The sequence below is a fragment of the Ovis canadensis genome, chromosome 4 (genome assembly GCF_042477335.2).
Source record: "Ovis canadensis isolate MfBH-ARS-UI-01 breed Bighorn chromosome 4, ARS-UI_OviCan_v2, whole genome shotgun sequence".
Classification (NCBI taxonomy): Eukaryota; Metazoa; Chordata; class Mammalia; order Artiodactyla; family Bovidae; genus Ovis; species Ovis canadensis.
Window position 1 is genome coordinate 129,130,490 of NC_091248.1, and position 12,295 is coordinate 129,142,784.

Consider the following 12,295-nt stretch of genomic DNA (forward strand, 5'->3'; position numbering starts at 1 on the left):
AGAATTAGTGGCACCAAAAGTATTTTATTTGTTGATGAGTCTAAACGTACAGATGTTCCTCTTCTAAAAGCTAGTGTGATATTCGTCATATAAATAAGCCAAATCACGGCTGATACATACATCGCTGATGTATACCCTTCTCCTAACAAAAATGTGTTGAAGCTAAAAACTAGTCTTTGTCCCCAGTTTTCAGCTTCAACATATTTTGGTGGAAAATAATTAATGAGGAAAAAAGTCAAGATGGGCAACTTGAGAAAACTTTAATTACGTCTTTATTTTCCTCAATGACCTATTTCATAGTACAGTGAAATTTGTGTTGCTCACCCGATGAACTTCCAGGACAAGCCAATCACTTTCTTCTTTCATGTGACAGTAACACACGCTCGAACAGGGGTGTGGGAACATGCAGGAGTGTTGGCATTCCCCACGTCCTCACGTCCCCGGAAACAGCCGTGTCAATACTGGGGTGCAAGTCTTTCTAGACTCTGCTTTGCATGTGCGAGTCACTTTCACACAAAAGATTACACTTTATATTGGCTTCTCCTGGCAATACATTGTTTTTCCATATCAATAGCATCCTCCTTTAACATGACCCTTAATCATTATAAAGGAGTCCATCCTTTATAATGGATGGATGTGGTCCATTGTCCTTTTAATTATACAGGGATTTCTTATGATCTTCAAAAGGCACATAAAAAGAACAATAGAAAGCTTAGATGTATTCCTAAGCCACTTAAAGCCCTTTGGAAAACTAGTAATGGGTATTAAGTTCAAGTAGAAAAAGGAAAGCCTTCATGTTAAGGCTAGGGAAACAGGGTAAAAAGCCTTGTGGTTGCAGCTGGGAGTCAGCCCCAAGGACAGGGCACTGGGGGTCTTCACACGCATGACACGGGCAGGGCCGGTGGACCTGGGCACCACTGGCTGCTGGACAGGGGCTCCAGACTCCACACCACTTCACAGGTAAGATTCAGAAAGCAGGCCAAGGTCACCTGCCATGAGCCTAAAAATACTCAGGCACTTTTCTTTTTGGCCTGAGTCCTTGCATTTAAATAAAAATCAGAGCAGACTTATGAATGGCTTTTGCCCGGTTAGGGGTTAGGAGGAACAGTCATATCGATGCTTCAGTCCTAAAGATTGATAAAGAGGGTAATTTCCTATCCCTAACAAGAAAGGAAAGAAATTTTCTGAGGGTGGGTTTAATGCATTCGATACACTATGGGGGTGATCCTGCACATCTTTTATTTAGAGTGTTACGCAAAGTATATGAAAAAAAACTTATAGGCAGTAAAATAAAAGGGGACATGAGGCTGAGCGTCAGGAGATGGACTGACCATTTACGGTTTAAATCAGGAAAAGACACACTGATGGGAAGACAATTACTCTAACTTAGTAAAAGATCAGAACACAGTTGTACCGACTTAGTTAAAACCATATAATTACATCTATAGCTTTAAATTCACTAACACCCTAAGGAAACTTAAAGCTCTTGGGACTTCTGTTTTCTTAAGTTTTAAAACCACGAAAGTAGCCTACCCATTTATTTGATTCGGCTATGACATCAGGCCTTATAAACTGAATTCAGTGGCCATTCACAGAGGACCTACTAGGTGGCAAGACATCACAGATGACCTACTAAGTGCCAAGACACACGATACGCTCTACAGCAGGAGACTGCCGCGCGACTGGACTGGAAGGCTGCCTCGGGCTGCTCCTGTGACTGGGATTCCTGGGGCCCTGCTTCCTAGTTAGTGCCGGTGGAGGGACGGAGGGAGGGAGGGGGGGGGAGGGACGTGTGTGTGTGTGTGTGTGTGTGTGTGTGTGTGTGTGTGCAGCCGCCTCACCTCCGCTCTCACGATTCGGTCTACGATGGTCTCCAGTATCTCCAGCTTGCTGCACTTCACTACACCCTCGAAATACTGCGACCGGTGCTGCAGGGCCTGGGTCACTGTGATGTCTAGGTTGTTGTACGTCTTTTCAGCAGCAAGGTTCTGTAATCAAGGAGCAGTGAATTACATCCTTTGTTTCCATTCACGTTAATGACCAGAGTACGTTCAGAGCAACCTGATTTTTTAAAAACATTAATGTTTATCTTAATTTAGTACCATGGTACTGGCTTAACACATGCCTTGAGTACTGTTATTTCATCGTCTTATCAACAGTAAAGTTTGCAAGGTATGCCTTTATTATGAAGCAACTGTGTTCAATTCTGACTGTGTGACCTATGGAAGATTCCCCCATTCTTACCCAATAGGGTTCTTTTCTTTTTTTCAATTGAAACATAGTTGATTTACAAGGTAGTGTTACTCTTTGGTCTACAGCAAAGTGAATTAGTCGTATGTGTGTATTTTTCCATACAGGTTATTACTAGATCTTAAATATAGCTCCCTCTGCTCTACAGCAGGGTATTCTTCATCTATTTTATACGGTAATTTGTATCTGCTAATCCCGAATTCTAATTTTTCCCTCTCCCTCTTACTCTACAGGGTTGTTCCTTGATGTATAAAGTCTTTCGAGAGGTGGACTAACATCTGCCAAGGGTGAGAAGTCCCCAAGGCTGGGGAAGGAGGTTTCTGCTAGGAAGGCTGGGGGTGGGGAGCCCTCAGGACCAAGTGCTCGTGGAGGAAGTCCTACAGATGTGAATGGATCTCAAGGCTCTGATTAAGCTTATAGGGGTCCCACCCAACCAGATTCCAGTAAGCCTGTTTCAAGGTGTCTATTATGTTAAACAGAATAGGATGAAACACAGGGGTTTGAGACAGCTACAAAAGAATACTTAAATGCTGCAGTCAATATTGTGGCAAAAAAAAAAAAAAGATGTACATGTTTGGGGCTATCAGAGTTTCAGTTCCCTTTCTTAGAATTAATGTAAAACTCTAAGGAAATGCATTTAAATGAGTGGGGTGGGGAGAGAAGCACCAAGTGGAGGGGTGTAGCACCAAAATCCATCTAGTACATTTAAACCAGGGAGTAAAGAAGATCTTTATATAATGCTATGTAATAGGTTTCCTGTCCTCTTTAGAACAGCTATTGCCAGTCAGCAAGTAGTGGGCTATGTGTGCCCAGGGAGCCACGTGTGTACCAGGCCCATGCCTGTCGGCAGAATGAATCACTATCTCCCACACAGAAACACGACCCCTTAATACACACACACACGCTACAGTAACGGATAAGCCATGGCTGATCTGAAAAACAAAGAATTATAAGATGCTGCTAGTGTGTTGTTCACTGCTAAACCTATGAACAAAATACCAATAAAAGTACAGTTATTATGGGGGAGCCTGTGGAATTCTCTGATAGCATCCTCATCCTCAAATAAGCCAAGAATTATTAAGTTAGGAAAAATCACAAAACCAGAGTAATGAATATGCATCACAGGCATTCTAGATGACAGGTTTAACAAAATTAAAAATACTTACAATTACATCAAATTTGGAATAAATATCTACAACTTTTCCTAAAAATAAAAATATATGTTAGAAAAAGTCTTAAAACAAGAAATAGCATTTAATATCAATCTTAACTAGATAATCACTGGGAATTCAATACTGCTAAACAAAATAAACTTGTCTGTTTAAAAACAGATATGAAATCATATCTTCATGGAAAATAGGATTCTTATTACCCTGAGTGCTCCCTGGTCTAAGTTTTCCTTTTCCCCACGTATCTGATACGCCAGGTCATTTAACAATAATTTTACCCTAAGCGGGGCTTCCTTAGTGGCTCAGACAGTAAAGAATCTGCCTGCAATGCAGGAGACCCAGGTTCAATCTGTGGGTCAGGAAGATCCCATGAAGGAGGAGACGACAACCCACTCCAGTATTCTTGCCTGGAGAATTCTATGGACAAATTCTATGGACTGTAGCCTGGTGGGCTACAGTCCATGGGGTCTCAAAGAGTCAGACACAACTGAGCGGCTGACACACACACTCCACCCCAAGGAGATAACAGGTATGGCCTGGCACACAGACCTGACTCGTCCACCACAGGCAAGGCCGACACTCGTCTTTCCACGAAAACATTCAAGGCTTTAATGATGGGAGTGTCCGGGTGTATGAAGGCGATGTTATGGTAGGTCCCGATTCCAAGTGCGTCCAGGTTCTGCTTCATGAAGGCAGGCTTTGGCATATCAGACATCTAGGCAGGAAGATAATACAGACGCTCAAGAGCCGAGACACTCCTTGTTAACGTTCACATGTCCACACTTGATGAAAAACTATGTGCAACAAATTAGTCTTTTCTAGAAATCTACCCGAAATCTGAATATGAAAATGTTACATATAAGGACTGTGTCTTTTGTTCAAAACAGCCTGTATGTTTAAGCTTCTATTTAAGTACTTAGTAAATTAATATGAAAATGTTACATATAAGGACTGTGTCTTTTGTTCACAGCCTGTATGTCTAAGCTTCTGCTTAAGTACTTAGTAAAGCGCTGGAGAGCACTACCATTTTCTCCTGCTCTTCATTCACTGGGAAAGTGGACAGAAGGGAACAACAGCTCTGTTTGGATATTAAGGCCCATCAGCCACCAAGAATCTTTTAAAATTAATCCTGTTAAATTCGTGGTTCTGCTGTCCTCTTTAAGTAGCAGTTACTAAGAAGCCACACGCTTCCAAACCCGAAGTGTTGGATGGTGGCTAGCTGAGCGGCTAAGCCAGTTCTCACCCCATCCCACCTCTAACATCCCGAATTCTCCTTTGGAGGACTCCAATTTTTGTCTACGAGGAACAAGAACAAGCCAACCAAACAGAATTAGAAGAACATTTAAAAGTTAACTTTTCTTTTCACGGGCTGTTTTAGAGGAGGAGGGAGAAGTCAGAAGAGAGAAGCCTAGGGTCACGTTTGACTAAAACAAAACAAGGTTCTATGGTTTCAAAAATCCACCTTTTATAAAGGGCACAGTTGATTCCGTCCTCCTGGTGTACCTTATAATTATCAGGAAAAGATGAACAATTAGAAGAAACAAAATGTTCAAGTCAAAGAGTTCATCAATATTCAAATCATGAGAATCCTAGAAATTTAGAGAAAAAAAAGAAAGGCCTATTAGGTCACCTAGCCCATCTCGATGCAGGATCACTAACCCCTGATCCACACTGTCCACTCGGGCTAACGGGCAAATGTCTCCAGGGGCAATGCTACTGCTTCTGAGAGAGTGCTTTCAATTCACTAAAAATCAGGCTTTAGAATTCTTCATTTTTTATCTGGAAATTCCTAGCTGGACATTCTAACAGCATGACTGTAATGATCACATTGGCCCAAACAGAAAGCAGGACCGGCAAAGGCAAACTCCTCTCCTTTGTATAGAAGAGAAAAATGGCCCAAGGCTTGCCTCCAGCTGTGGGTGGCTCTTCCTCAACAGCGCGGGGTGCAGGTCTGTGAGCCAGGCGCCCTGAGGGCTAGGACCTGAGCTGCCTCCCGAGGGGGCCAGGGGCAGTGAGGGCTACCGTGGCAAAGCCACACCACCTCGCTGAACTGTATCGCTTACGAATTAGATGAGTAAAAACACCTACCTGAGAAGGGTGGTGGGGGGGATCAGGCTTATGTGAAGTGCCTGACACAGCGTCAGTGCTTAATGGTGTTTGGCGCTCATGATTCATATTCTTTTTAAATGATGACTTTAAGGGGGACAAGGGCGAAGGGCCTGGCCCACCCTCTGCCGGGGTCCTGCCGGAGCTCGGAGCCAAGGGGACTGCATCCAGCCCAGGGCGGACAGGGAGTCTGACCATCAAAATCCCTGACTCTGTAGTTCTTCCCTGGACTGTCTCTACCAAACTTCATGCCTTTTTTTTTTTTTGTAAGTTAACTCTTCTCCTTCCTACTTTTTCTATGCATTTAAGCATCAAGAGGGTTGCACTTACACAAACGTACTAGAACACAGGGCTGGTCTGATGGACAAGGCGTTCCTCCCAGTCTTAACTAAACTCCGTGCTGCTGTCTGGCAAGGGGTTTGTGGGGGGCAGGCAGGTCCCAGGAGCAGCAGCTGAGCTCTTGCATGTCACACCAGATGCTACACTACTTCCTTATCTGAAGCTGGAGGGAAGACAGCAAAGCTAACCTCATGCAGATTTTACCTTCTTTTAAAGAATGATTCTTAATATGATCTCTTCTGAACCAGGAATGAGGCCGCCTACTGGTTCCAGTTGACCAATTACTTATAACCTCAATTTCAGTGCATGTAATTAGAGGGGAAAAAAAGATTAAAGCCCTTCTGTAAACACTCTGGTCCTCTGAGCCTCTTTTTAACACTGCGAAGCAAAGAGGTTCTATGTTTTTGCTGATTATGAAGCCATCTTATTTCAAACACAGTTGAAAAAGCCTACAGAAAATATAGCCCTCATTTGGACCAACATGGTATTCTCTTGGTCAAAATTTTATTTGCTTTGGGTTTTTTGCTGCACTTATAATAATAAGATAATCCGGGGGACAGGACTTTTTGAATATATTTCCAAAACCATGATACCAATAAAGCTTCATAAGGCAATCTGGCTTGCTATCTTGTATAGCAGTTCCTTAATTAGACTGACCTGCAAATTGCTTTATGTCCCCTCATTTCAGGCGATAAAAATATTCTTATTTAAATAGAGAACTCCAAGTGTTTTTACTATTTTGATACTTGCGATAAAAGGGGATTGCTTTTTAATTGGAATCAACTTTGAGAATGTGCAATTCAAATAGCAGTGAGATGAGAAACGGAAGTTTAGAAATGGAGACCTCAAAGCTAACAAATTTCTTCTATGAGGGTAACAGGGAGCCAATTTACTTGAAGTAAATTAGTTAAAGCAGATGCAACTACGTCTTTAGAAACACTAAAAACTACTTACAAAAAGCTGGAGGAACTTGAGGATTCTTTTGTGGGTAAGTATATAAAGTGCATTCCCACTGATGGGGTCAATAACTGGCAATCTGTGGATTTTATTTTTGATCAACGAGTGCACAGCATCGAAGAGGCTGCGGGAAAAGCCATTACAGTTGTTAGGAGGCTTTAAAGAAGCAGCAGAAACCTGTGGACCACCCCTGCTTTCAACGCATCCTCAGTGCCTTTCAGTAACCATTATCAAGAGGCTGATAGACATTAAAGTGTTCTGGAAAAGTTTTAGACTGCAGACTTCAACAAAATTTTTGATCTTCCACAATCGGGTGTTAATATAAAACCTCAATCCCAAATGTAAACCACAAACCTCTAGGAGAGCAGGTTTTTTTTAACAGCAGGGTTGATGCTTTCGAGAAATGACAGAAGCTAACCTCGAGGGAGGCTAGTGGACAACTCTGGTAACAGAGGGCGCTGTGGTGGGCTCGGCGAGGCTGCCCTGACTTCACTCACTGGCCGCTTTCTGCTCTGGCCTCTCCTGTGACTGCAGACAAGGAGGGGGTGCTGGGTGGAGCTGCTTTTTTAGGTCTTGGAAATAAAAATCAATATTCCATCTTTTCTCATTGTGTGTGTGTGTGTGTGCGCGCACGCTCAGTCGTGTCCTCTTTTCAACCCCGTGTGTGTGTGTGTGTGTGTGCGTGCGTGCACGCGCGCGCGTGCGCTCAGTCGTGTCCTACTCTTTTCAACCCCATGGACCGTAGCCTGCCAGGCTCCTCTGTCCATGGGGATTCTCCAGGCAAGAATACTGGAGTGGGTTGCCATTCCCTTCTCCAGGGGATCTTCCCAACCTAGGGATCAAACCTGGGTGGCCTGCATCAGCAGGCAGGTTCTTTACCATCTGAGCCGCCAGGGAAGCCCACCCTTTTCTCACTGGAGCACTAGTTTTACGAATTGCTTTTAGACGAATGTAGAGATGTCTCGGAGCCATTTCTAGGAAGCCTGGTTGGTTCCACACGTGTGGCCAACTTCCTGGATCTGTGGTTTGATGTTTGTCTTTAATTTTGGGAAGCTCCTGGATCCAAAACAGTGGGAGGTCTAGCGGGATGGCCGAGGGCAGCCCTGCCTCTGACCACCTCTGGGCCAGTGCCTGAGGAGGCTGACTGCTCAGCTTCAGTGCCCGTCAGAACCCCTGGGGGAGCTACGTAACGCACATTCCTGGGCACAACACCCTCCAAAGGCTGGTCTGCGAGGCTCAGCGGACAGCTCAGGGGTCGGCAGCTCTAAGAACTAAACAGCTCCCACACTTGGCTTCTGTTGCAGGCGATCTGGATTCCTGAGCTGCTTAGTATGACCACCTTCTAGTCCATCACCAACCCTGTGGACCGACAGTGGTGGTGATTTCCACTGTCTTTTTAAGTTTACCAAATTTAATACTGAAGGCTGGCCCCCATCTAGACAAAAATAACCTGTCACCCATGGTCACAAAACAGATGAATCTGAATAAATGAATGTTTTCAAAAGAGAAAAACTTGACATGTTTACCTTGCATCTGGAGATATATTCACTAAAGGCTTAAATGTTTCTTGTAAATAAAGCTCTGTATTTATAGAGAGAAAATATGTAATTAGTAACATAGTTGCTATTTGTAATTTTAACTTAATAGTTAAAAGAGCCTTCCATTTACAGATAATGATTAGAAGGATTAAAAACCCAAACTGAATTAACTTACTGAAAACTATTGTGTTAATGATAGTTATGGTTATTTTAAACAAGTTCCACACTGTTTTTCAGATGGTGCCTTTGTGGAAAAGTATTTAAAACCCATGTCACCATAGATATTGTAAAAACCAGAAAAGTCAAGAAATCTAGCAGAAGAGCAATACCAGCAGAGGTCACTGGAATATTACCAAGTCATGATCACCCTCAAGAAATGAAGCTTAGTATGATATCCTCTAAAACTAATTTTTATAAGTTAAAAGATAAAAGCTGTAACAAACTTTGTTCTCTAAATGTTACTAGGTTTTATTTTCTAGACCAAAGCTCAGATCTACTGTATCTGGGGATCTTTGTAATATGTAGAAATCATCTTTGTAAAGATAAACTGTAATTCATTTGCTTTACTGAGGTTTCTATAGAGAAGGCATTCAAGAAAATCTTGACATTATTATTACTACCAAGTGCCATGTAATATACAAAACATAAATATACTTAAACCTTGGTCTAACATAACTTAAACAGTAGAATTTATTAAGAAGTATCTGTCTTGGTATTAAAATATATATTCACTGCATAATAGGCTAATATGTGGATTCCATGTTGACTTACTTGGGTTTGGCGTGATAAAGCCACCATACATCAAATATATCACTCAATGAAACTTTCGTACAGGATTAAAAGAGGCCCAGCCCTTTAGAGAATTCTAACGGATGTTCAGATTTTGCAGCCAGTCTAAAGGCTGCTTTTCAAGCCAAGCAGATAATGGGAAGTACAAAGCTAAATTTCAGATTTAAATTAAAAAACTACCTCCAGCGGGTCCCTCTGTTTCTATCCACACGCCTCCCTGAATACCTACAAAGGATCCCTCCTTAATGATGCCCACCCCGGCTCCTCGCTATGCTATTCCTGCTGACTGCTCCTTTGCCCTTGCCGTACCAAACCCAGCAAGACAGGTCTCATTAAAGACAACAATTTCACGGCCCTGAAATTACAATTTTAAAAATGGCTCCGTTTCAGAAAAGGGTATTGTGATTATACACAAAGAGGGTGAGATCCAATGTTGCAAAAGAACGCAATCTTAAAGTTATTTTCTTGTGATTTAATTCAAATCATCAAATCATCTAGTTTAAGGTTCATTTGTTCCATGTTTCTACATAATCTGCAAAGAAATAATGGTCGAATTTAAGTAGGAACAGATCCTTGTTTTAGTTAATTTCAGGCATTCCTTTTGTGCATTTTCTATCCAAAGACAAAGATTTGGGAGGTAATACTCAGTGGTGAATGGTGGCCCCACTGAAGGGCGGAGACTTGGGCATTGCTCCTTATTCATCTACACCCCAGGCCCATAGAAAGACTTGCTGCAGGTTCCTTGTACACGTGTACCGAAGAGAATGGGTAACAATTACAGTCATAAGGCATACAGTAGTGTCAAGATTAAGGTAGAAAAGAAGGTTTTAATTAACATAGTAGATTATAAAGTGGAAAGAAGAGGACCTGTGAAATTAAAACATTTTACATATGAGTAGAACATTTTTTTCCTGTTATTAAAAGGATTTTTTTAACACTCAATATTGCTTACCCCTCCATGTTTCAATCTTATGTTCCTCTAATTCATAAATCTGTACCTAGAAATAAGGAAAATTTTTATTTGCAAATGTTAACATATACAAGACAAGGAAAAATAGAAACTACTATTTCATAACTACTGCTGAGTCCCATAATTCAACAGATGGAAACAAGTGAGGTAGTTCAGAAACGTAGAAATATAAATGAGAGACATAAAGTGTGCTCTACATTTCTTTGAAGACAAATGTATAAATTTAAAACATAAACTAACATGATATTAAAAATTTAATTTGAAAATTTGTGATATACTTTAAAATTAAAAACTTTACAATACAGTTAGTATACAACTTATACTAACTACAAATTTAAAACATATATAAACACACACTCCTTCGTAGGAAATATAAGATTTTTAGCCTCTCTAGTTTAAAAAGGGAAGTTGGTTAAACTGTGCTAATTAAGTTGCTGGATCAGGTTATGCCTGGACCAGGCGGGCATCTTCGCAAAGGGAGAGAGGGTTCGATAGCAGCCAGTCACCTGGAATCGTCAGCACGTGCATCACTGAATCTTGGCTGCTGCCTTTGGTCAAAGAACTTAAGGTCTCTGAATCTGAGTCCCTCCCTAAACAACGGGGTGGAAGGCCGTCCACACTAGCTTCTGTGAGGTCTACGTGAGGGAGCCTGGGGCACAGGGCCTCCCCGCCTCCGGCAGCGCTTGCTACCCAGGGGGGCTTCTGGAGCCCTGCTGCAGGAGTGCCTGGCCTCCTTCTGAGCTCCCAGCCCCGCCTGGCAACACTGCCACAGTCCTGTGCAGAGCCGCCACTGACCAGCGGGGGAAGCAGGCTCTACAAGGCTTGTCGTGGGGATGCAAGGATGAGCAGAGGTCAGCGGCCAGACCTGGAGACCTTCAGGAGGCCGATTTCTGCCTGCCGGGTGGACTTCACATCAACCCAAAAGACAAACCCAGGTAAGGGTCCGGAGAAGAAAAGGACTTCTCCACGTTTCTGAAACACAGAAAGGAGATGGACGGGGTGGGGCCCGCCCCTGGCACCCCGGAGCTGGGGGCTAGGGGACTGACAACCTGGGGCGGGCTCCGTGTTGGGGAGAAGGGGCCAGGGCAGCACTGATGGTTTAACCATCGGGCCCACGAGACGGCACCAGAGTCAGATGCAACAAGACCAAGCGTCAGGGAGGTCAGATCTCAAAATGGTGACTGTGGGGACAGAGGGGGCCACTGGGAGAAGAATAAAAAGGTTTAGAGAAAAATGGAGGAGGGGAGATAGAGACAGATGGATAAATAAGAAGCCCCCCACCTCCCGATGTTGACGCTAGGTGACTGAATGATAGCATCCAGGACACAGAGGAGGATGAGGAAGGAATCAGCTTCCTAAACGAGGAAGATGAGCCTCTGGCTTTTACAGTTGAAAGCAGAATATCCTGGCCTGTCTCAGGCGGTTCTGAGGTGGAGCCTGAGCCCAGCAGAGGAGGGGCCTCCCTGCTGTCTGCCTGCATAACCCCTCGGGGCTCTAGCTGCAGTCATCAGCGTGGACATGCTCAGCTAACATGGGGGTCTATTATGAACCAGGGGCAGTTGGCTCCAGCACGATGGGAAGGTGTGTACAGTGTATAAGATACAAACACGTGTAAGACACAGTCGCTACCTCTAAAAACGACCTAACAAGAACCTCAGATACCCTGACGACAGTGCTTCTTGCCCCTGGCACAGTGGACGCTTTGGGACGTCCTGTGAGCTGTGCTCCGTAGCATCCTCGGCCTCTGCCCACGCCACCCAAATTGAACCAGCCCACCCTTTCCCCAGCCAGGAGACGTAATGTCCCCGGGGGAGGAAAGTCACTCCCAGCTGAGAGGCCATGCCCTTGGCGGAATCAGAACACAACATGAAAAGTGCCGCTTGACTAATTCCTGGGGGGTGCTGAAATGGGGACTCATCCACTCCAGGGGGACAACAGGGAGCTCACCACGGTGGAGCGGGTGCCTGAGGAGGGTTCTGGAAGACCACAGTGTCAAACGGCAAGGACCAAGTGCCTGAAGAAGAGTGCCCGTGGAGGGCATGGATTCGGATCTCCAAAAAAGAGCAGCCACGAGGGGAGGAGAGTAGGGGAGTCCGGGGGAGGAAGAGAGAGGGGGAACTGAGTGGACAGGTGGGCAGGAGAGGAGAAACAAGCGGGACCCCGGTTGCCCGGCGTCA

The 12,295-nt window shown here is 43.9% G+C and overlaps 1 protein-coding gene across 18 annotated transcripts in view; it reads right to left on the reverse strand.

Moving 5' to 3' along the window:
* PRKAG2 (protein kinase AMP-activated non-catalytic subunit gamma 2) overlaps window positions 1-12,295 on the reverse strand; it is a 310,044-nt gene that overhangs the window by 7,527 nt on the left and 290,222 nt on the right. For all 18 annotated transcript variants that reach the window (XM_069588745.1, XM_069588744.1, XM_069588746.1 and 15 more), the window contains 6 exons: window positions 10,101-10,146; window positions 8,348-8,402; window positions 6,819-6,945; window positions 3,969-4,134; window positions 3,417-3,454; window positions 1,842-1,988 (listed from right to left, as the gene is read on the reverse strand). In XM_069588745.1, coding sequence (XP_069444846.1) covers window positions 1,842-1,988; window positions 3,417-3,454; window positions 3,969-4,134; window positions 6,819-6,945; window positions 8,348-8,402; window positions 10,101-10,146 — 579 coding nt within the window. The remainder of the gene's footprint in view (window positions 1-1,841; window positions 1,989-3,416; window positions 3,455-3,968; window positions 4,135-6,818; window positions 6,946-8,347; window positions 8,403-10,100; window positions 10,147-12,295) is intronic.